This window comes from Caretta caretta, chromosome 2 (genome assembly GCF_965140235.1).
Source record: "Caretta caretta isolate rCarCar2 chromosome 2, rCarCar1.hap1, whole genome shotgun sequence".
Lineage (NCBI taxonomy): Eukaryota > Metazoa > Chordata > Testudines > Cheloniidae > Caretta > Caretta caretta.
In genome coordinates this window covers 10,332,122-10,357,839 of record NC_134207.1, presented here as the reverse complement: position 1 = coordinate 10,357,839, position 25,718 = coordinate 10,332,122, and the positions used below count along the sequence as shown (strand labels likewise).

Genomic DNA, 25,718 nt, shown 5'->3' with positions numbered 1-25,718 from the left:
TGAATAGTGGACATCAGAACTGGACACAGTATTCCAGCAGAAGTCACGCCAGCCTGAAATACAGAGGTAAAATAACTTCTCTACTCCTACTCGAGATTGCCCTGTTTACAAAGCCCAATACTACATTAGCCCTTTTGGCTACAGCATCAAACTGGGAGTTCATGTTCAGCTGATTATCCAACAGGACTTCCAAATCTGCTTTCCAGATGTGAGAAATAAAAGGGGGAGGGAGGCTCCCTTTTATGGGCACTCAGCCAGCCAGTTAGCTATAAAATCCTCTTAGTAGCTGTTCTCCACTTGCTTTACCTGTAAAGGGTTTAAAAAGTCCATAGGTAAAAGGAAGGGAGTGGGCACCTGACCAAAAGAGCCAATGGGAAGGCTAGAACTTTTTAAAATGGGCGGGGGGGGAGAGAGACGACTTTCCCTTTGTGTTGTTGTCCGGAGAGAGGGGACAGAGCAAAGTCAGGGCTGAAACTACGCTGTAAATGATTGGGCCAGGTATGAAAATCATCAGATGATACCTAGAAACTACTTATTTGAAACCCCAGATATGTAAGTAGATCAGGAAATGTCTAGGAAGACGCGATTAGGTTTCTCTCTTTTATTTCTTTATGGCTTGTGCCCTCCTCTGTGCTAACTCCAGGTGCTTTTGTTTTGATTGTAACCTTTAACCTGGATCTCAAGAAGCTATCTTGATGCTAAATCCTTGTAATTGTTTTTTTAAAACCTAGCAAAAAGCCTGAATTCCAGATGTATTTTCTTTTTGTTCTTAATAAAATTTACCTTTTTTTAAGAACAGGACTGGATTTGTGTGTTCCTACAAGGTTTGTGCATAAGTTGTTGGCAACAGCTGGTTTTGTTTTCTTTCTAAGTTCTTCCCCAAAGGGTACCCTCAAGCCTTTCACGTCCCCTATAGGGAGGAATTCCCAAGTGCGCCTTCCTGGGTTCCAAAAGTGGTTTTTGCACTTGGGTGGTGGCAGCATCTACCCATCCAAGGTCAGAGAAAAGCTGTAATCTTGGGAGTTTAATATAATCCTGAAGTGGCCAGTATTAATTTTTAGAATCCTTGAGGGCCCCAACCTTCTGCACTCAAAGTGCCAGAGTGGGGAATCAGCCTTGAGACCAGAATAGAGTCTGCCATCTTGTACGCATAGCCTACACTCTTTATTCCTAGATTAACTCATTTATATGTAGCTGTATGACAATGCAGTTTGCTTGTGCCCAGCTTATCAAGTGATCCAGATTGCGCCGTAGTAGTGACCTGTTCTCTTCATGATTTACCACTGTCATAGTTTGTGCATCATTTCTATGGTCCCCTATTTACAATAATATTTTTAGACCTGTCAGTTTTTAATCCACGTAATGTGTACCATTTGTATCACTTTGGTTTCTGAATCAAAATGTCATGCAGTACTCAGTCAAATGCCTTCCAGAGCTGTAAATATAGAACATCAACACTATTACCTTTATCAACCAAACTTGTAGTCTCACCAAAAAAGTTAAAATTAGACAAAAGCTATTTTCCATAAACCCATGTTGATTGGCATTACTTACCGTCCTTTAATTCCTTATTGAATAAGTCCTGTATCAGTAGTTCCATTATTTTATCCAGGATAGATTGATTGCAGGCTGACTAGCCTATAGTTATCCAGGTCATTTACTTGCCCTTTTTAAATATTAGCTTTGCAGGCAGGGAACGGAAAGCAGGATTTGATTGGCAATAGAGATCATGATGGATTGTAGCTGGAGGACATAAGGATGGCCAGAGAGGGGAACTGATGAGGAGGACGGGGCTAGGATCATAGTAGGGAGCAAGGAAGTATGATAGGCTGTAAGGAGAAGAGGAGGCCAGGCAGAGAGTCTAAGAGACAGAGATCACTGTTTCAGGAGAAAGTAGAAAAATTAGCAATCCTTTGCCATTCCCAGCCTACAAATCTTTTGTGGCTTGTTAGAAGGTACGTCTACACTACAAGGGCTACAGTGGCACAGCTACAGCATTGCAGCTAAGCCGTTGTGGCATAAACACTCTCTACAGTGACAGAAGGGTTTCTTCCATTGCTGTTGTAAATAAACCCCTTTGATACGCAGTAGCTAGGGCAAAATAAGAACTCTGACAGCCTAGCTGCATGTATAATGGGAGTTAGGTTGACTCAACTACATTGCACAAAGCATGAAAATGTTCACGGGCCTGTAGCTAGATTGACCTATGTTTTAGGTGTAGAGCAGACTTCAGAACTATGGCAAGTAGCAAAATACCAGTGCTTCCCCATGCCCTTCCCTCCCAAAAGTTTGATCTCTTCCTCAACACCCCACATGAACACTCTGATCCATTCACCCTGGGTAGGCATGTCACTTACGTGCTTATCTCCCTGCCAGTGCTGCTAAAGGGGGGGTAGATTGGCTAAAGAACGGCACTGCAGTACAGGAAGAGGTGGTAGGGGGAGAACTTATTTCCCTACTTTCAAAAGTTAGCTAAAGAAGGGGTTATTGTGTTAAAATATAGAGATTAATTCAATCATGGAAGTGAGAAATAAAAGGAATTTTAATCTTGTTTTAAATGCAATTCTCAATGCCACCTTAATTATGAAATTACTACATTGCTAGATTAAATTGAATCACTGATTAAAGTTCCAAATCTCACCAAAACAAGAGGTGGGTGCTTATTAGATCCCCCATACACTCTTTATTCATCTGCTACTTTGTTTGAGAAGGGGAAGAAAATGTTCTTTAGCTTGTTTATCATCTCTGGCCATGATACTTTTTTCTATATCTTAAAAATAATGCTTTTTGGGGGGTTAAGGCCCAGTTTTTTAAAGGTATAAGTGTTGGTGCACTCAATGTAGCAATGCTTAGCTGACTTTGGAGCCTAAGTCACTTCTGAAAATGAGACTTAAGCACTGCAACGCTGAGTGCAGGAGTGCCCAAAAACCTGAAACTAGGCCTAAAACAAGCAGCAAATTAGCCACCTGTGACAGATTTGATTTTGTGGGAACCAATAAATAAATAAAAAAATCAAGATTAAAGCAGAATTTTCTATATCTATAAAGGACTAACTGTTTCCTTCTCTGTTCAGAATCTGCTACTCCACCATTCTATAAAAACGGAAGAATCAGGTATATTATGTTAGTTTTTCTAGAATAAAATCCCAATTTCTGCCTCCTCAAGACCTTTTTCCTCATCAATGGGAGGGACAGGGCCTCTGATGGGTTTGTTTTGTTTACTGAAATGCTGGCATTATGGCAGAAGAGAAAAATATTCCCACCAAAAAATCTTCCTCTGCATTTGAGTTCTTAAAACTTCTATTCTTGGCAATGAGGACTAAACGCTCAACAACTATGGCAATAAGCACAATGTGAAAACCTAGAGAGGATTACATAGGTGTAACTTTTCTTAATCTTGTGAATCACTACTGAGGAATTCACACATGGCTGTTTACAGGATTGTTAACTTCTCCTTCAGGGCTTTTTGCTCCACTTCAGGAACATGATGAATAGTAAGGGGTCCTGGGGAGAACTATAGTCTATGTCATCATCGCTCTTAAGGAAGCCTTGGGTAAGAGGAGGACACCCCCAATCTTGAGCTCAGTACAGAAGGGAAGGCCATTCCTGGCAATGGTCTAAGGACATGGCTACACTGGAAACTTCAAAAAGCGCTGTCATGGGAGCACTCCCACGGCAGCACTTTGAAGTGCGAGTGTGGTCGCATGAGCACGCCGGGAGAGAGCTCTCCCAGCATTCCTGGTAATCCACCTCCACGAGGAGATTAGCTCCCAGCGCTGGGAACCTGTTTACACTAGTGCTTTAAAGTGCTCCGATTTGCTGCACTCAGGGGGGTGATTTTTCACCCCACTGAGCCAGCAAGTTAGAGCGCTATAAAATAAGTGTAGCCAAGCCCTAGGACTCCTCAAGTTGAGCTCTGTTTTTCTTATGCCCTCTCTATGTGAAAAGGGCCACTGACAACACTGAATTTCTATTCTGAGTTTATCATTAGTTAGTACTTATATGTCACTATAGTACCTGAGCCCTTACAGTCATTAAGAGATTTTACCCTCAACACTCCTCTGAGGTAAAAGTCTATCTTCATCTTACAGGTTATGAACCGAGACAGGATAAATCAGTGGTTCTCAACCAGGGGTACATGTACCCCTGGGGGTACACAGAGGCCTTCCAGGGGGAACATCAACTCATCTAGATATTTGCCTATTTTTACAACAGGCAACATAAAAAGTCACTACAAACTAAATTTCATACAATGATTTGTTTATACTCGTCTATATACCATACACTGAAAAGTACGTACAATATTTATATATTCCAATTGATTTATTTTGTAAGGATATGGCAAAATGAGAAAGTAAGTAATTTTTCCAGTAATAGCATGCTGTGACACTTTTGCATTTTTATGTCTGATTTTATAAGCAAGTAGTTTTTAAAGTGAGGTGTAACATAGGGGTACGCAAGACAAATCAGACTCCTGAAAGGGGTACAGTTGTCTGGAAAGGTTGAGAACCTCTGGGATAGAGTAAGTGACTTGATCAAGGAGAGTCTTCTATAGGAGAGTCCCTGTATGGTGCCCTGTCCACTAGGACATTTTTCCTAACCTATAAACGCCAACCAAGATCAGAACCCTATTGTGCTAAGCACTGTACAAACACAATAAGGCCCTGCCCCAAACAACAAATTATTGCACCTTCCTGTGGAATAAGACCAGGAGAGCAGGCTTTTCAGAGTTTTTAAGCTTAGTTTCCACTCTCTGCGATTGCCTTTTCTATATTCTAGAAAAATAGGGTCCAGAAGAATGCGGAGTTTCTAGGTCTTCCCCACTCACATAATGTCAAACACTTAAAATTACTTTAGGTGGTGATTCAATCCACGAAAGGATCCCTTTATAAGGGATGCATCAAAAGTAATACCTGCCTTCCTAATTGAAAAAGCCTTGTGCAAGGGCAAGGTGACTTATAGCTAAAATATACTCAGTTTTTAACTCTGAATTTCCTAACTTCAAATAAAGCTCTACAATTTTAATATGTTGTATTTAATCTATTTAGATAGTGAAAGCAGATGTGGGCATGTCTTTAGTTTACAGGAAACCCACTCATGTGTAACCCTGTTTTCAAGAGATAATGTTGTGGTTTTCTACATCACTATATAGAGGCAGTAAGAAAGAACCTTCTATAATAGAATATTTTCAGTACAGGATAAAACTGTATTCTTTATTGTGATAATTATTTTATAATAAATTTTCCCCTATGATTTATTTTCTTGTTCTCTACCTCCTGAATTTCTCTGGGACCTAGCCAGAGCTCTAGGCACTACAATAATACTATTTCGTATCAAGTGAGCTCCAGTTCATGCATCTCCACTGATCTCAATTGTGAGAATATAGCAAGAGGACTCAAGTGGCCAAATCATTTAGGGCTTTATGGGCTAAAGACCAGCACCTTGAAGTCCACCCTTAAACTTAACAGAAGTCAGCACAACTCTGAGCACTGGTAGTGTGAACTCCTTACAGGACATACTACTCAGCAAGCAAGCAGCTGCATTAGTCTGATCTTCTGAATTGTCCCAGTATGTAGCCCCCTCATACAACATATTACAGAAACCTAATCTCGAGATGAACACATGAAAGATTTAAATTGGCCACTCATAGAGCCACACATAGGAGAACATGGCCAGATATGGTCACAGCTGCTATCTAATCTCCTAAAAAGTAGCCACGAGTCAAGCAAAACTCCAAGATTGTAAATCTGAGTCAGAAATGGTGGATGTGCTCCCTCAGCTACAGATTTAAAAAAAATTAAAACTAATGTACAAAAAATTATATAATACATAGGTTGAGAAAAGAGTGTCTGTACATCTGAGTATAGTGCTTAGATTATCCACAAATACAAAGTTTGTTTTTAAAAGTCATGATACACAGAGTACATAATCAGCAATAACCCAAATTTAGGTGAATAGATTTAACAGTAGAGTTTATATATTAGAATCCAAATACTCGGGTACATCACTCATGAAAAGTTGTACAGCGATTTGGTTGTGGAAAGCAATGAATGGAGACTGTCTCTCAGTAATTGAGAATTAGGTTGATTGTCCATTTGCTACACTTTCAAGCTCCTGCAGTTGGTGCCCCCGACATCACTTCAGTCTTATCTGGATTTAGCCTCAGACAGCTCACCATCATCCACACTCCAATTTCATAAAACACTGGAATACTTGTTCCTCTTTACCATCCAGGTCTGTTGTAACCCAAGTGTGGAGCTGGGTTTCATCAACATACTGAATACACCGCAGGCCAGGCGTGCAAGTCACTTCCTGTATAGCCCCAAGATACAGCACTTGAAAACTTCAGTATGCAGACATCGACGAGATTCCGCTCAAGATTCCATCACCAGTTTTACTATTACTTTTTTTTATATCAATGTAGCAACTGAAGGGCCCGATCAGGACTGGTCCCCATTATACTAGACAATGCACAGACAAAATAGGACAGTATTTTCTGCAATTTAATTTACCACAGGAAACAATGATGGCTAGAAGAAACAATAGGGAAAAGGGAAGGACAGGGTAGTAGCTTTAGGGTCTAGTATGGGGAAGGCAACCCACATGTGAGTAGCAGCATGGAAGAAAGAATAAATTGCTTGCAGGAAAAGCAAGCAAACAAGAGAAAAGCCCTGGCACAATCAGCAGAATGAGAGGGGCAGCTGATGCAATAAGTTAAGAGAATAGATGGGTTGGGGATAGGGTGGAGAGGTTATGAATTCCCTTACAAAAAAAAAAAAGAGACTGGACAAGGAGCTTGTATTCAGTGTAGTCAGTGGAGGGATTTCGAGGAGGGTGAAATGGTAAGAGCAATAGCCTACAAGATGATTGCTGCAGCATTCTGAATGGAAACTAGGGAAGCTAAGTGGTTGTTTACACTGCTAGAGAAGAAGTTGCAGTAATCAAAATGAGAGATCAGGGTCTGGATTACCTTTTAATTTTGTTGTCCAAGATAAAAAGGTATGATCTTAGAAGTGTTATGCCAGAGGAAGTGGCAAGACTTGAACATGGCCTGGATGCGAGTGTCTAGAGAGAGAGCAGAATCAAACAGGACACCGAGGTTGTGTATATTAACACTTTAGAAGATGGTGGTGCCATCGATGGTGAGGGAGAAGCTTGTGAAGGAAAAAGAAGAGCCCAGTTTTGACCATGTTAAGTTTAAGTTGAATGCAAACCATTTTAGCCATTCTGCCTCTCACTCAGTCACCACCCACCTGTAAACCATGGTAAACTATGAGAACAAAGCCAGCAGAGAGGCTGCTTTGAAGCCACTATAATCAGAGGAGATCAAAATAATGTTAACACAATCCTCCCAAACCACTAATGGACTGTTCCAACAGCTCAATGGTCTTCCTCCGAGTTGTCTGGAAACTCATGTTTCATCAACCTCCAAGAGTTTAAACGTATACATAACAATAAGTGGTAAACATTAGCTTCTATATCCTGTCTCATGATAGAAGAACAAGGGAGCATTCACCAGAACTGAAGAGCAACAAATTCAGAATTGAGAAACAAAAATTTATTTTCACACAACACATAATGAGACTGTGGAATTCAATACCAGAGGATATCAGTGAGGCCAAAAATTTAGCAAGATTCATACAGAGACTGAGCATTGATACAGGTAACAAAAATACCCAGAGTTATAATAGATTTCAGAGTGGCAACCGTGTTAGTCTGTATTCGCAAAAAGAAAAGGAGTACTTGTGGCACCTTAGAGACTAACCAATTTATTCGAGCATAAGCTTTCGTGAGCTACAGCTCACTTCATTGGATGCATTCAGTGGAAAATACAGTGGGGAGATTTATATACACAGAGAACATGAAACAATGGGTGTTACCATACACTCTGTAACCAGAGTGATCACTTAAGGTTATAATAGTAACTGCTAACACCAAAACAAGTTTTTGAAGGGATGCAAGGACAAGTTATCCCACATCCACCTACAGCACAGTTTCTTGCATCTTCCCCTGAGTCTTCTGCTGCTGGTCATTGTTAGAGAGAATATTGATCCAGTATAGCAATTCCTACATTCTTAAAACCTCATTTATCTACATGATAAAGTTGCATCAGTTTAATTTAAATTGTTTTTTAAACTGATTTAGTTAAGACATGGAACCCTATGTAAACTCTTATTTCAGTTTAGCTTAATCAGATTCCTTCAAGTTTATGTTTGTTTTCTATTTGAACCCATGCTTGCTTGCGTGGCTAGAGGCACGGGTTAAAGCTCAAGCTGTGCCTTAGTTCAGGCTGCAACCCATTTGCGGCGAGGATGCAGGCAAGATCACTCAAGTGCTCATAGTATTCCAATGTCCTTTCCACAATTCCTTCTCCCTCCTCTGTCACCCACCCCCCACAAGGGGCAGACAAGCTCTCCAGAAATTGACATAACTGACTGGGAAAAAAATCCCAGAGCATCTCAACACAAAGAACCGCACACACTGGTGAGGGTAGACACAGTGAAGGCAAATAAATGGGGAAGGGCTTTGCTGCGGGAACACTCGTACTCAGGCTGGATGAATCCAAGTGCTCAGACCTAGGTCTTAATCACCCAGTTAAGCGTAGACATACCCTTACTAATATCCTATCTGTGACATTACCAGCTATAATGGCACTTCTTGCTCTCACCTCACAACACTAAGCACTGCATCCTTATAAACCAGTTTATAAACACATGTGGCATTCTAGTTTGTGACTCTTGCTCTAGTCTAAGTACATGGCTTAGGCCTGGTCTACACTGGGAGGAGAAGAGGGGGGAAAAGAAATAGATCTAAGTTACGCAACTTCAGCTACATGAATAACGTAGCTGAAGTTGATGTACTTAGATCTACTTACCACAGTGTCTTCACCGCAGTAAGTCGATGGCTGACACTCTCCCATTGACTCCGCCTGCGCCTTGCACCCCGGTGGAGTACCGGAGCTGACGGGAGAGCGCTCGGCAGTCGATTTATCGCGTCTAGACTAGATGTGATAAATCGACCCCCGCTGGACTGATCGCTGCCCATCGAGCCAGCAGGTAATTTAGACAAGCCCTCAGAGACAAATTTAAGATTTTGGCCCTGTCCAAATCAGGCAGCCAAAACCGTGTTCTACACCAATATAAAACTGTGGAAGTTTACACTGGTCTCATAGCCATCTTCTCAAGTATAACACTTTTAAACATGGCTCTACCCGGCAACAGCAGGAACTACTAACTATTTCTGTTAAAAACAATATTGGTAGATACCACGCATGTGTAGTTTCAGCTACGTGACACTGAAATTTGTAAATATAGAAGACAGGTACTTGTACTAATCCACCCCCACTGCATGAATGTACCTTCGGAATAATTTTACTTTCATTCTTCCTTCCAAACCCATCCCACCTATCACAATTTGGAGGACAGGACAAATTATCTACAAACTAAAACATTGTTTTATTCCTTTTATAGCATATCTAGCACACAAAAGCACATGTCCTTGTATTTGTTTTAGATGCATATTGAAAAGGCTCCTGTTAATTATTTCACCACTATGTTTGCAGAGATTACATGTCTGACATAAATTTAGTCAAAGAACTTCCTGCTGTACAAAGCAGATAAAAGTTATTGAAGCCAGAGACCAATCAAGTTTCTATTTACAATACTGTACTTTTGGCACAAAAATGTCCTTAGTTAATTACTAAATCAAAGCTCAATCACAAGTATTGGTCAACATCTGGCCCCTGTAGCGTTTCATGTATCATCCAGCCATTGCAGCCATGGGCTATTCGTGGGGCTGCAGGGCTCAGAGTGAACTGACCCTGTAAGGGCAGCTCAGTGCTCGCAGAAATCTGGAGGGGTAGGGGCAAGTGACTCCGCATTACCTCTGCTCAGGGTGTGGATTTTTCACACTCCTAAGAGAGACAACTATGCAGACGTAACTTTTCAGTGTAGACCAACCTATGTTTTGTTTTAAATCAAAGCTTAGACTCTGGAGCAAGGGGTGGATTCTATGGCAAAATTATGTACCTGCAAAAAAACAACAAACAAAAAAATAAAACACAAAAATCACAGGGCCTTCACAATGGTCAAAGTTAGAGGATAAAAAACAACCACCACCACATATACTTATAAGTACATAAGTTATCATGTGTAAGAACCTGAGGAACATATGCTTAACTGCTGTACGGAATTTGTAGGCTATTTAATAATGAGGGTCTGAACTAGGCTACACAGGTGAAAAGCTAATGTATTAAACTTACCCTCAAAAGATAAGAGGGTAAGTTTAACTAAGGGCAACCAAGTTGTTACCAGTATTACTGTCAAGAAAGTGAAACACCCGAGACCTAATTATGTACTATTCTGCATTTTGTATACTCATTTCACCTGTGAGAAGTGACATACTCTACCATGTTTTTCATTCCCATCATCTAGGGACAGGGGCTGTTGGGCTCTTCCCCTGGAACCTGCTAACCATAGACCTCACTAGTAGGAGTCCCATCCATTTTTCATATCTGCCTCTAGCTAGGTTGAGTCATTTTAAATATTTCAAGCCCTAGTTTAGTCAAGTCTACAAAAGACTGAGGAACTTCAAAAATAACTGAGCAGTGCTATGACAGATTAAATTTGATGTATCCAAGTGCAAGCGAATGCACATTAGAATCCATCATTATTTGCATACTTCAGGTTATTCTTTCTAAACTAATTATACTGACTCAGGAAAGAGACCTAGGCAGCACTGTGGACAGCTCAATGAAAAACAGCTGCTCAAAATGTAGCAGCAGTGAAAAAAGCAAAGATGTTGGACTGTATTAGGAGGACAGCACTTCTGATGTTATACTGATACTGTCTAAATCAATTGTTTACTTTCACCTTGATTACTGTGCTCAGATTTGATCACTCCATTTCAAAAGGGATACAGCAAAAATAGAAAAGAAAAATTAGAGGCATGAAACTACTTCCCTCTGAGGAAATACTAGAAAGACTGCCTGTTAGAAAGCATGTGTTTTTCTCACTGCCAAGTATATGGGGAGAAGGGAGAGGGCTGGTATTTGGGGCCCATAGGTGTTTTTTGTTTTGTTGATGTTCTGGTTAATTATTCTCTTTGGGCTATGGTGAAGAAAGGTACCTGGACAGGTTTAATACGAATGTCTAGTATTTCAGTTATGTCCAAGATGACTATTAGAAATATTGAGAGGTGACAACTAAGAGACAAGATAGAGGTATATAAAATAATGAATGGTATAGAGAAGCTCAGTCTGATCATTTTACTGATTGCACAACTATCAAAGAGGAAAAATACAACAGATGTTAAATTCAAATGAAAAAAAGTGTGTTTTACACAAAGTATAACCTGTGATGCTCACTAACAAAGATGTTGAGAGAAACAGACTACTGGGTTGAAAACAGCCATTTATATGAACATTCAAAATTACACTAGGTAGATTAAAACCACAGTCAGTATTATCCCTCTTGCTTCAGGATATAAGCCAACCATTACATGCCCCTGGTTAGAGAAACTTATGGGAAATTTACATCTTCCTTTGAAGCACCAGTTAGTGGCCCCTACTGGAATCAGGATACCAGACTAGAGAGACCAGTATAGCAACTACAATATTCCTGTGATGAATCCAGAGTAAAAGCCGCAAAAAGGTTTCTAACTCCAACCCTTTTTGTTCTGAGGGGTTCATAACTTTCTAAAACTTTTCAGGCTGACATTTTCTAGGTCTGGCCTCTAGTCCAAGAAAATTAATTTGAAAATTTAAGCAGAAAATCTTCAGCTATTTTTGAATGAAGAGAAGAAGAAATGCTTCCTAGTACTAAAAAAAGGAGAATGTGCTCAAGGTCTACAGTTCACTGGATAGAGGTTGAAACTTGGAATGCAGAGAGCTTTCATTGTCAGTTATCTTTGAGTGCTGTAGAAAAAAAAATATTTATTTATTTTGGACTAGTCATGAACTTTTGAAAAATCGCTTACTGTACATGTTCAGGTCATCTGAACAAATTTTTCACCAAGCATAGGAAATGCACAGATAAGGAGGGCTGCATGTGTGCATGACTAATTTAAAATGCACTGAACACACATATGGACTCAGTCCCTGCAAAACTTGTAAGGAGCAACAGGATTAGGAAGAGCTAGTATATACTTAAAGTGCCTGGGAGGGAGCTGTGCTCATATGCACCTGCAGAACCTGTGGAGGCAAGGGTTTCCTTCTGCAGTCCTAAGTTGTGTGGGACAAAGCTGCCTGTGATGTTCAACTAACTAGTTCTCTATAACGGAATTTATACACATTATCAATTTTTTTGTAAGCCAGCAGAGCTTCAAAATCCTGAATAGTTACGTTTCTCTTGCTTTCCTTTTTTTCTATCCTCTTGCTCAAAAAGTCCTACGGAATTCCACATAAAAGCTATTCTAAAAGAACATTAAGGTTGCACAGTTAAGCATTCACAAGTCAGGAAAGTTCAACCTTAACTCTTCCTTCCTTTATGTATACATTACAATAATCTCCGACTGTATATTAAGTGTACTGTACGCCAGAAGCTACATGTCATTTATATGAAAAATGAAGTAGTAACATACTACCTTTGAAGTTTACAAGAATACAGTGTTTTTGCATATATAGGCCACCTTAATTTGCACTGCCGTAATTACCTCATCTCTTCAGGCTGTACAGCTGGTTGATAAGCCATACTATTAGTGCTGACAATTATTAAAATATACACCTTAAAAGTTTGAGAAATCTAAATCAAAGGTGTATTAACCATGATGGCTGTGAGCTTAGAGTATAAACAATTACAATGTGCTGTGCATGTAACTAAGACTGTAGAAAGAAATTTAAGTTGGAGAAACAACAATCAGTGTATTCACACAAATGGACAGAGTAAAGTTAAGTTTAATGCACATTTTGTTATCTGTGCACTTAACCTTGCAATACTAAATTTCTCAACACAGGTTTTGGGTTTTTTCTTTGTATTATTTTTGTTTTGTAGAATTAAACCAAGGAAAGCTTTGCAGTTGATATTAAAGGACAAGACAGTTGAAGTCACTTAGTTTAAAGTACAATACTGATCCTCATAGCATGGTCCAATGCCAACTCAAGTACGTGTCCCTAATGGTCTTTCAGAACAGACAACAACCAGCATCTTCCCATAGTAGATCATCAAGACAAAAAACCCAAGTATAAAAAATGTCACACAATGGCAAAATAGACATCCTAATCGCCTCAAATTCCAAAAACCAGGTAAAGCATTTGTACATTTCTACATACAATCTCTTCCCCCCCTCCCTGCCCCCCCCCCAAAAAACACTTAGTTTTAGAGGCTACAGAATCCATTAGTGGCAACTCCACCAAAACAGACACGAGCTCCTGATTTTTAAGCATATTTGGAGTCCTGTTACACTAAAACGGATATGAAAAAAGAAAAAAAAAAAATCAATGCATGCTATTTTCACTCAATTTCTCAACAAAATTATTTCAAACCTGTCAAGATTACATTTGCCAGCTTTTAAAATAAAACCTTCTGAATTAGAGTACAAGAATAGCTTCTGACCAATGACACAAACAGACAAGCAGTTTTAAAAGCAATTTACATGAGTAGAAACCATACAAGAAAGATCTCAAAGTTAATTTCGATGTTGACAGAGGAAAACAGAAACTTAAAGTGACACAACCCTCCCAAGTATTACTATAGTGGTGTTATTTATCAAATGAAAAGCCACAACTTTGTCTTTGTTGATAGACTTAGAGAACCAATGACACATTAAAGAGAACTTAGAAAACTTGTTTCTCAAACTTTTAGAATGCATTTTCAAATATATCTGTTTTTTCTTATTCTAAATGTGAAGCAATACTCATGTTTATGAAATCTACTCCAAACATCAGATTTAAGCAAAAGCAAGTGTCCTTTAAAAAAAAAAAAAAAAAGAGCGAGAGAGAAAAAAATATATTTAAGATGTAAACTTTACAGAAATTGTTTCTGTACAGAATTTTCTTTGAAGTATTCTAGGAGGTATCAGGGCACCCTAAATATTGTAATTTAAAAGTTTAGAGATTAAATTTACTACTTCTTTTATTACTAGTTACTCAAAATATAAAGATTCATTAGTTTAATGAATAGTACTATATTCTCTTGACTTGCCCTGGCCTTCTAGAATGCAGAATTTAAAGATCGTGCAATCAAACTCCCCCACCCCCCCCTTTTTTTTTTTTTTAAAGACAGGGTTTTCCTATGGTGTTCTAGAAACTCATTTTTGAATAATGTTTTTGTGAGAAAACTAAGTAGTAAAGCACCAGGCTTTGTATCCTCACATGAAGTGTCACAGCCAAGTTGTGAATCCAAAACAAACACTTTGGGAAAGAGGACAGAAGGAGAAGCCCCTCATCAAGGCACCTTCTCTAATCCCCTTTTCAAAGAACATTTAGATGAAAGCTAGGATTGGTGCAAACAAATTTTCTCTCTTCCAAAATCCCTTTTAAGCACAATCCCCCTCACACAACAGCCTGTTAGAATTAAGTTGCCATATTTAGTACCAATAAAAGAAGCAGCAACACAGGAGTCAATTTTTTTTTTTTTAAATGCTCAGTCCAGGAGGGGACTGGAGATTTAACACCAAATGCTATGGCAAATGAATGACTGGATTGGCAAAAGGGACAAGAGACCCTAATGGCAAGATCTGAGTGGACTGTGGAGACCAGTTTGGTGATGGAATCTGAATAAGGAGGTGGCTACTTGCGTGTGTATACTGCAGCAGCACTGTTTGATAACTCTGACGGCAGTGAGGTTTAAGTGCACAGTATTTAAGTGGTGATAGACATGTATATGGGCAGTTCTACGGACACCTATCAACTCTGATCCAGCTGTATGTGTAGTGAGTACTCAAACCATATACTAACTAACTCAAAGGGGTGAATGTAACACCAGCATACATTCATTTAAAAAAATAGCAAGATAGCGTAGAGAACTGTGATGGAGGTGTGTCAAATAGGAAGTGGATAGCGTAGTCCTGGCAGCAATGGCAGATTCTGAGCCATGACCCTTGAACGTTTATTGAGGGTGAATGAGATGAACCTGGCAGCAGTAGTGGGATGCACGCAGAGGCCCCAGTGTGCGTAAGTGGGAGGATGAAAGTAATAGCACTAGTGTCTGCACTAGCAGGGCACGAGCACAGGTGCATAGCAATAGCAGAATCTGAGTTTGATGCTGCTGCTACACAGCATAATCAATTTCCCCAGTATGTCTAGCAGCAGGCCTGAGCTCCAGGGGTTAAAAGAAAGAAAAGCACAGCTCCCATTCCCTTGCTAAAAGAGAGCTTCATTTCATCTCACTGATTGGGAAAGCCCTGCCCCCTAGATCTTCACTCTCCTCCTCTGCTAGGAGATGAAATTTAGAGCTAGGTGCAATTTATTTTGCTAAACGTCCCCCCACCTCCCTACCACAAATGCAGATCTGAGTTGACTGAAACATTTAGTGAATTTATATCCATTCTGCCATACTGTTTGTCCAAAAAAAGGAAAAAAGTTTCAGAAGTGTCACAACAGAACATTTTGCTTTTTTAGACGAGATTCATAAGGGGACTTAGGAGCCAGTCACAAAACCAAAGTGAAGGTGCCCCCCTTACACCCAATAGCCTAGTGCTTCGGGCATTCATCTAGGATGTGGGAGACCCAGGTTTGAATTCTCACTCTGGAACAGGGACATCAACTCAGGTCTCCCCCTTCCCAAGGGAGTGCCCCAACCACCAGGTTATTAGCTATTCTGAGGTGGATCTTTTTCAATCTCTCCTGCTGAAACTGTTCCATTCTGTATTAGTAACTAAATATTCACTGGCCCAGAGAGAGTGCGAGATTGACCTTATAGCCTGGTGGTGAGGGCACACATTTGGGAAGGAGAACACATGGGCTCCAGTCCCTGCTCCGATCAATATTTACTCTTCATTGTTTTTATGATCTGGGTACACAAACTCACACTTTCACTTGCTAGTTACAAGCTTGTTTGGGGACATGAACTTGTTTTGGATAAATTTCTTCTCTAGTCCCTAAGTCTTCTCCTTGATGAGTTCCAGCTCTCCAGAAAGATTATTTGTCACCACATGATCTAGTATGACAACACCCACCAGAACTGGTGAATTCCTCCTCACTTTCACCACTCCAGAACAAACCCAACTGCCACAGCAGTGGTGGCAGGGCTTCACACTAATGTTATAAACCCAATCGGCGCTGCAAGACCCTGAATGGCAATACCAGCACGTCTAATGGTTGTGCCCTCAGTGGTGATCACAGCATGTCCAATATTGGCAGCAGTGCAGCCACAAGTAGCGAGTGTGTGCAACAGTGATCCTGATGGTCCATAGGACAGCCAGGGCATGCTCCTGGGCAGTGACCCCAGCACATATAGTACTGGCAGAAGCAGCAGCAGGGTATACTGGAATTAGCAGCAGGGTCCTGACTGGCGACACCAGTACACAGTGCGGGTAGCAACAGGCCATCCCAGTGCATGCCATGACGACCGCGGTGGTTACAACGGCCCCGCTGTTGCCATGCACTGTGCCCCCAGCACGTCCAGTGGCCTCTCCGGCTGGCGTAAGAGGTCCTGAGCAGGGGCAGCAACGGGGCACTGTGCCAGTGTCTGCGTGCGAGGCTCCAGGGTGAAGGAGGCGAGCAGGCCCCCCGAGTTCCTGCGGCCGCTTTGCAGCCGGGCAGCCCCTCCCTGCGTCCGCAGGCTTCCCGCAGGGCCTACACCCGAAGCCTTCCCTACCTCCGGGGACAGCCCCCACCGCGGCAAAGAGAGGAAGGGACCCCTGCCCACAAAGAGGCCTCAGGATACGCACGCTCGCTCGATCCCTCCCTGAGGAGGAGGGGACGGCAGCGGCCTGACCCCTCCTTCCCCGCCCGCTTCTACAGCGCACAGCCGGGCCGCGCGGCCATTCCGAGAGACTCCATAAGGCCCGGCCGGGGGTGGGGAGCCGACGCGCGCGCTGAGGCTCGCGAGTGCTTCACGCCCCCCTTCCCCCAGGGCCGGGCGGTTGGCACCTCGCGCACTCTCCCCAGACAGTCCCCCCACCCCCAGCCCCGTCTCGCGGGGGACTCGCGCTGCGTCTCGCGCTGCCGGAGTGGCTCACGCACCAACGGTCCCACGCGTTCAAACCCAGCTCGAGCCGGGGAGCAGCGGGTGGCTGGGGACTCACCGGGTCCGGGGGAGGCGGCGGCGGCAGCAGCGGCAGCTCCCGGATACATGTCTCCGTGTGAGGAGGCGGCGGCGCCTCTCTCCAGGGCAGGCGGTTCCTACTTCAGCAGCGGCTCTGGGGAGCTAGCCCGAGCCCCGGCTGCACTGACGCTCAGGGAAGGGAGGAGGAGGGCCGACTCCGAGCCGGGAAACCAGGTTACTCAGCGGCACTGGGCGAGGAGGAGCCGGGTGGTCACGGGGGAGGCGGACGCTCCTCCCTCCGGCTTCCTTCTCGTCCCTCCCTCTGCTGGCGGGAAGCGGGGACAGCCACCTCAGCGTCCCGGATCTGCCGCCCCCAGAGCAGAGCGACTGACCGACCTTCCGCGACTCCCCGAGGCGGCGGCCCACCCCATCCTTCCCTCTGGGCGGGCGGGCCAATGACACATCCCCGCTGACACTGGCATCCTCCTTCCCCACTACCATAGCTGCCGGGCCCAGGGGCGCTGGAATAATTTTATAGTGGGCAAGCGGGATGCTGAGAGCCATTGAATCAAACTGTAAACGACTGAACAGGACTGAAACTCCTTCAGGCTAACGGGTACACTAGCACCAGCTGACCCAATGTCCGGCTATTTGGGGCTTTTTCTTATATAGGGGCCAATTACCCCCACTGCCATCCCGATTTTTCACACTTGCTATTTGGTCACTCTAACCCCACTCCCCTAGTTCCAGCACCCAAGCCCACCCCAACTGCTCCTACCCCAGGCACTCGCAATGCTGATCCTTGTAGTTTCCCCCCACATCCCAAAATCCTGTTGCATCTGTTCTCAGCATGCCTGCAGCTCCTGTCCCACCTTTGCCCTAGCTCATGCTCTCATTTGCCCCCCCGGCTCCAGTTCTTCCCCCCACACACACTTCATGTTTTCTATGTGCAGACAATAGGGGCCTTTCCTGCCTTCCTAGCTACTAGTTTTGGGGGCGACCAGAAGCCATCAGCCCATTTCATAGACTTTAACATCAAAGGGGCCTCATCAGATCATGTAGTCTGAGCCCAAAGATTTTCATTAGCAGAAAGTATTTCAGTCCTTAAGAAAATAAATCACTGTGTGTGAAGCAAAAAAGAACAGGAGAAGGGTCAAAGGGTGGAGTATTGTCCTGCCTACTTGGCAGCTGTTCTTAGGGGCCTCTGTCCCTACTTCTGCTAGGTCACTCTAAAATGGTTGACTGATACTCTTGCCTTTAGGGCAGGATTGGAGGAAGCTCCTTCCCCAGCTGAGTGGGAATTCCCTCTGCTGAGGTAAGCGTAGTTGTAGGAAACCCATGGCCAATAGGGATAAGGCCAGGACACAGTTCACCCCTGCCTATTTTGGGGATTCCTCAGAGGAAATCTCACCCCCAGGGATTAGACTTCCTCAGACCCCACATATAAACCAGGCAGACCCAATCCCCGTATTTGTTTACCGTGGAGAGGAGAAGAGCCGGGGCGGGGGGAGGGCGGGGGGAAGAGGCGAGAAGAAGACAGAATAACAGTCTTCAAATACATAAAAAGCTGTTATAAAAGAGGAGAGTGATACATTGTTTTTGGTAACATGAGAGAATTATAAATAGTCATATTGCAGATTATCAGTATTAATCAATCATGTCAATCTTCCTAATGGTCACTTTCTGCAGTATATTTCTTTCTATATATAAACTTATACATTTAATAAGGAACAAAATCCTAAAATAGAACATTAAGAAGAACAGGATACAATATATACTGCATAGAAGCAATAATTAAATTCAAGCGGTTAACTACTCTGACATGTAATTGCATGAGTTCTTAGCTTGGTGCATGTCCTGGTTCTATGGAAGAATAGACCCACTGCTGGAGCACCTCTTTGTGACCGGGTGAGGTGTAGAACCTCCCTCCCCAACTGGCATACCCTGCCAACAGCACTCTGGTTACCCATCTCTTCCTGTGACTCAGACCTCCATTCAGGTCACAATTTAAGTACACCCAAAAGGGATGGAACAGATCTCAATAAATAGAAGTCCAAATATCATCACAGAAGGTTAACTCTGGGCTCTGTCCTTATCCCCTTATATCAGGGAGGCTTCATGCCCACTTCTCTGGGTTCCAGTCCAGGGTCTCTGTAGCTAGGAGGCAGTATCTGTCTGTATCAGACCCACCCCTGCTATATCCCTGGGCTTCTACATGAGCCTATCAGCAGGGCCTCTCCATAGCCCCTCTATGATCCCCCTTCTTTCAGGATCGGGACTCATAGGATTCTGCCCTAGAATCCCGCAACAAAATCCCAAACAGAAAGTACCAACTTAAGCCAACTTCTGCCCTCACCAGGCTTGATTTTTTTAACCCCTCTTCTTCATTTTCCCTGCCTTGGTCCTTAAAAGAACACTTCCTGGAAGACCAGATCCTACTCCTCTGTCAGAGCTTCCCACCAGAGACAGCTTCACTCCAGGGGCTGTTTCATGTCTCCTCTGGCCTCTTATCATAGAATATTAGAGTTGGAAGAGACCTCAGGAGATCTACTCCAATCCCCTCCTCAAAGCAGAACCAACCCCAACTAAATCATCCCAGCCAGGGCTTTGTCAAGCTGGGCCTTAAAAACCTCTAAGGATAGAGATTCCACCACCTCCTTAGGTAACGCATTCCAGTGCTTCAACACCCTCCTAGTGAAATAGTGTTTCCTAATATCCAACCTACACCTCCCCCACTCCAACTTGAGACCACTGCTTCTTGTTCTGTCATCTGCCACCCTTGAGAACAGCTGAGCTCCATCCTCTTTGAAACCCCCCCCCTTTCAGGTAGTTGAAGGCTGCTATCAAATCCCCCCTCACTCTTCTCTTCTGCAGACTAAATAACCCTCAGTTCCCTCAGCCTCTCCTCATAAGTCACGTGCCCCAGCCCTCAATCATGTTCGTTGCCCTCCGCTGGACTCTCTCCAATTTGTCTACATCCCTTCTGCAGTGGGGGGACCAAAACTGGATGCAAAACTCCAGGTGTGGCCTCACCAGTGCTGAATAGAGGGGAATAATCACTTCCCTTGATCTGCTGGCAATGCTCCTACTAATACAGCCCAATATGCCATTGGCCTTCTTGGCAATGAGGGCACACTGTTGACTCATATCCAGCCTCTCATCCACTATAATCCCCAGGTCCTTTTCTGGAACTGTTGCTTAGCCAGTCGGTCCTCAGCCTGTAGTGATGCATGGGATTCTTCCTTCCTAAGTGCAGGACTCTGCACTTGTCCTTGTTGAACCTCATCAGATTTCTTTTGGCCCAATCCTCCAATTTGTCTAGGTCACTCTGGACCCTATCCTTACCCTCCATCATATCTACCTCTCCCCCACAGCTTAGTTTCATCTGCAAACTTGTGAGGGTGCAAATAATCCCATCATGAAGATCATTAATAAAGAGTTGAACAAAACCAGCCCCAGGACCAACCCCTGGGCCACTCTGCTGGATACCATACTTCTCTACTCAGGAGAGGACCCCAGGGGCTTCTTCATCTTCAGGGAATTTTCCTTGACTATCTCCCCACAGGCTAATCCCAGAGAGTTATCCAACCAGCGGACCAAATTCAGTGATGAATCCTGGTCATGTGCCACCTGAGGCATGTTGCACATACGCTAAGACAACGATTGCAAGCTTCCTCTCCTCCCTGCAGCCCCATCCATTCATTTTCCCTCTTTTTTAATAGCGAAGCAGACTTGACTGGATATTCTATAGCCACCACCAACTATAAACCTTCAGTACTTAGTGGTTTACATTGTCTTGGTCTGTCATGTATCTTTTAGGTAATGTAAGAGCGCCTTTTTAAATAATACTCCATTTTCCCCAATGTTTTTACGAAACAACAATTAACTTTTACACATTTACAATACATTTGAATTCCTCAAAAAATTCTCCTTTTTTTAAGATCAGAACCCTTACATATCTATAAAAAGGTGAGTAAATGTTTCTTCCACCTAACTGCACATCATCCATCTGTGTCTAATTATTTGACAAATATTTTTGTTTAAGCCACAGTGGCCAATTAGTACTCTAAACAAAAGCACTCCATTAATTCTATTCAGGCTCTGAAGTATGTCATAGTCCTCTACTCAAGGGCACAATTAAAAAAAACTTCCTCTTTTTGCATTCATCCAAATCTTTTGCCATTTCTTTTACATTAATTCCTGTTTACTCAATGGTATTTCTGTGTCAATCTTTCCATTTCTTACAGCATTTTTAGCTGCTTTGTCTGCCATTTTGTTCCCTGTTTTCCGCCCCCAAATGTGTGATGGGATCCAAGGTAATGCTCCATGTATCCCCATCTGAACTAACTCAGTTAATAGAAATATAATTTCACTGATTAAGTCACTTCTACATATTGAAGCACCCTTTAAAAAAAAAACCAAAAACAACAACAACAAACACCACCATAAAGCCTGAGGTGGAATCAGAAAAAGGGACTGCTGCTGCTGGGGATACATCCCAGATCCAATTTAATATTAGCATTATTGCTACTACCTCAGCTGTCAGACATATGCACTATCAGATATCCTTTTAGATTAGCTAATTCCAAGTTTTGGTATACAATGTGCTGTCCCTACTTTTTTTCTTTTTTGGACCCATCTGTATATATATTTGAGGAAACCTACTGTACTTTTCATCTATATACTGATGCACTTCATTTTAAATATTTAGTATCTTTTTTACCCTTAAGTTTATCAAATAAATCTAATACCACATTTGGACATGCGACTTGCCATCCATAACTAATTCTCCATTGACTAAAAGTTTTGACTTCATTCAGTTTTTCCTTGTTTCTCCTGCATCCACTCTTAAACTCAAACGGCATATGGAGTTCTAACATCATGTGCTATAGTTCACGTATTGAATTCTCAACAATCCTCATATGTTTGGTACTTTCATCATTGCAGATTCCATTAACTTTAGCCCAGAAAGTTAGGTCCAGTGGTTTCATTCATACTGTAACAGGTATTTCACTAGAAGCTATCTGTAGTTCTCATATAGTATTGTAATAAATCTAGAGCACACAATTCGTAGTGCCTGGGCTTGTATTAAATCTAATTTGTTAAATTCTGATGCTGACAGAAAGCCATAGTCAAAAGCTAGTCTGATTAAGACTCTGTATAGCATCAGCAGTGTTTTCTTATCCATCTCTCCCTCCCCCCCATTAGTCCCAGGCCCAGCAAGACTTTTAAGCAGATTAATCCTTCTTGTACATTTATCTTTAGCCTAGTTAATATGATCTTTTCAACATAATTTAGTACTAATTACCCCTTAGAATTTGAACTCTTAATTATATCTATTTGTTCTCCATAGAGACACAGTTTATGTTCTTTTGTAACTTTCCTTTTTGTAAAGATCAATCCTTTGGAGTTAGCAATGGAGATCTTGAAACCCCATGCATTTCCTCAGAGGTCTCTCATAATGCTTTGTTGATTCTCTTTTCTGCCACCTCAGTATTCCTGTTCCTAACCCACAGAGCACAATTATCTGCAAATATAGTGATACCTATTGCACTACTTGTTTTGGGAGATCATTTATTATATTAAATAAGGTTGGGCTGAACTTCAGTACCCAGAAAGATAATGGAGCAAATAATTAAGCAATCAATTTGCAAACACCTACAAGATAATAAGGTGATAAGTAACAGTCAGCTGGGCTTAAATTCAGCAGGAGCCCACCAGAGCAGAGCTCCAGTAAATATTTTCAAATCTGTGGGAAGTGCCAGGGCTCAAGACTTCAGCCTCATGGGAGGTGTCCGGAGCAACAAAAATGATTAAAGGTCTCAAAATTACAGGACCTATGAGGGAAGATTGTAAAAAATTGGGTTTGTTTAGTCTGGAGAAGAGAAGACTAAGAAGGGACATAACAGTTTAAGTACATAAAAGGTAGTTACAAAGAGGAGGGAGAAAATAAGTTCTCCTTAACCTCTGAAGATAGGACAAGAAGCAATCAGCTTAAATTGCAGCAAAGGTGGTTTAGGTTGGACATTAGGAAAAGCTTCCTAACTGTCAGGCTAGTTAAGTACTGGAATAAATTGCCTAGGGATGTTGTGGAATCTCCATCATTGGGGATTTTTAAGATTAGGTTAGACAAACACCTGCCAGGGATGGTCTAGATCAGTGGTTCTCAAACCGTGGGTTGAGACCCCAAAGTGGGTTGGGACCCCATTTGAACGGGATTGCCAGGGCTGGCTTAGACTTGCTGGGGCCCAGGGCCAAAGCCTGAGCCCCACCGCCTGAGGCCAAAGGCAAAACTTTGACCCTGGGTGGCAGGGCTCAGGTTACAGGCCCCCTGCCTGGGGCTGAAGCCCTGGAGCTTCGACCCCCCACCGAGGGTGGTGGGGCTTGGGCACCCCTGCCTGGGATGGTGGGACTTGGGCCCCACCACCTGGGATAGTGTGGCTCAGGCTTTGGTCTCCCCTCATAAGGTCATGTAGTAATTTTTGTTGTCAGAAAAGGGTTGGGGTGCAATCAAGTTTGAAAACCCCTGGTCTAGATACTTAGTCCTGCCATGAGTTCAGGTGACTAGATTAGGTGCTCTCTCAAGGTTCCTTCCAGTCCTACAATTTTATTAACACTATCCTGTGGTGTACCATTTTTAATATTGTATATATTTGACATAACTTTCCCAACTTTGATCTGAATGATCCTTTTACTCAAATTCTGATCTACCCTACATTCTTCCCCTCTCTCTAGTGCACTTACTTTGTGCAATAGGACTTCCCTCCACAGCATGTTATATACCTTTTCAATATCTAGAAAGACAGCTATCATGAAACCCTTGTACCTCAAATTTTTGTATTTGTTTCTAATTTAGCAATGCAATCAATAGTACTTCTTCCTCTCCTAAAACCACTCTACACCTCATCTATAGTACCATTGTTTTCCAAATAGGAACCAATCTTTCAGTCACCATTCTCTCCATAGTTTTACCAAAGGCAATTGGGTTATAGGTATTGAGTTTTGGGGATAGTTTGTTTTTTTGTATGGGAATTACTGCTGCATATTTCTACTTTACCAGTATCACTCCTTTTCTCCCATATAGGGTTAAATAATTTCAAGATAATACTTCTCTGAAAGTAGTTCGAGGATTAAGCATTATGTTACATATATTATCCTTACCTGGGGATGTAATCTTTCTTATATCAACAGCTTTCTCAAGTTCTCACATACAAAGCTATTCATTCAGCATAGTATCTTCATGTTTACCCCAACTACATAATAGACTATGACTCTTTTCAATGAATTGTCTTTTAATCTGGAGGAAAACATCACTTTCATTTCCACCATTACTCACCCTTAGAAAGTTTCTGCTAAAACTTCTGTTTTCTCATTACCAGAAATTTTAACTATGTTGTCAATGCCAATAAGACCTGGCATGTGGCTATTTTCAGTCCAAATTCCATTTGGTCTTTGGATTTGCCTGTATATTTCTGATGTCTTGTCTTTGTTTATCTGCCCACAGTACTTGCTCCAACTCTCTTTCTTTGATTTTTTTTTTTATAATTCCTTGTCCTAATGACTGCTTTTATAGTTCATTAGATATTTGCTATTCATTGTATATTTAGCTTTTCTGTAGGCTTTGTTCTTTTCTTTAACTGACGTTTTGGACTCCTCATTTTACCACAGAAGTGAGTTTTTAGTTTTGGGATACTTCAATATCCTAGATATAGCTATAGTAACTGCTTCTATTAATCCCATTATTACATTATCATTGAAATTCTCTAGGTCATCAGTCACACAATGATTATTCATAAATTCTGTACATTTACTTGTAAATGTCTCCCAGTTATCCTTCTTAAAATTCTTGGTGGATACCTTCAAACTTACCTTACCCTTGAAAAGTAAGAAGTACAGGGAAATTATCACATCCCATTCCTTCTTCCTTATATATTTCCAAGTTGCATTTACTTGCAGTATCTGCCATTATAATTCCCAGGTCTAAGCAGGAAAAACTATTATCTGCTGCATTAAATCTAGTTGGAGTGTCATCATTTAAAACCACTGAATTGTTTTAATCAATTAACTTTTCTAAGCATGCACCATTTTTATCACTTGTTTTACTGATATCAACATCATCTGATTTTGCTTCTACTCTTCCCTCCCCCCTACTTTGTAGCCATTATCCCTCTCTAACAGACTCTTCAGTTTCCTGAGTGACTTCATTTAGGATCAGAAAATCCACCATTTTCAATCAGTCCAGTTAGTCCTCCACCCTAAGTCCCAGGCTCAACTTCCTCTGTTTATAGTCCTCTCCCACCCCCGTCTCAACTAGGCTTCATCTCAAATTAAACCTCGCCCATCCTCCAGGTGCAGCCAGGTAGCCAAATGGCTTCTCAGGTCCGCATTAGCCCTTTCAGTGCCTGTGTAGGGTACACACCTCATCACAGGATTCCAAGTAAATCCAAGTCCTTTCATTTAGATTTGTAGCAGCTCTTATGGGTCAGTCCTTAGATAAGCAGTGTAATATCTAATGCCCATTACTGAGTATTTCTTTTCTTCTTTTCCTTTGTTCAGGACAATCATTGTTCCAAGT

At 42.1% G+C, this 25,718-nt stretch overlaps 1 protein-coding gene across 1 annotated transcript in view; it reads right to left on the bottom strand.

The window, feature by feature from the left end:
• Positions 1 to 17,373, bottom strand: part of AGO2 (argonaute RISC catalytic component 2) — a 111,506-nt gene extending 94,133 nt beyond the window's left edge. The window contains exon 1 of the mRNA XM_048841749.2: positions 17,184 to 17,373. Coding sequence (XP_048697706.1) covers positions 17,184 to 17,232 — 49 coding nt within the window. The 5' untranslated portion in view covers positions 17,233 to 17,373. The remainder of the gene's footprint in view (positions 1 to 17,183) is intronic.
• Positions 17,374 to 25,718: the final 8,345 nt, after the last annotated feature.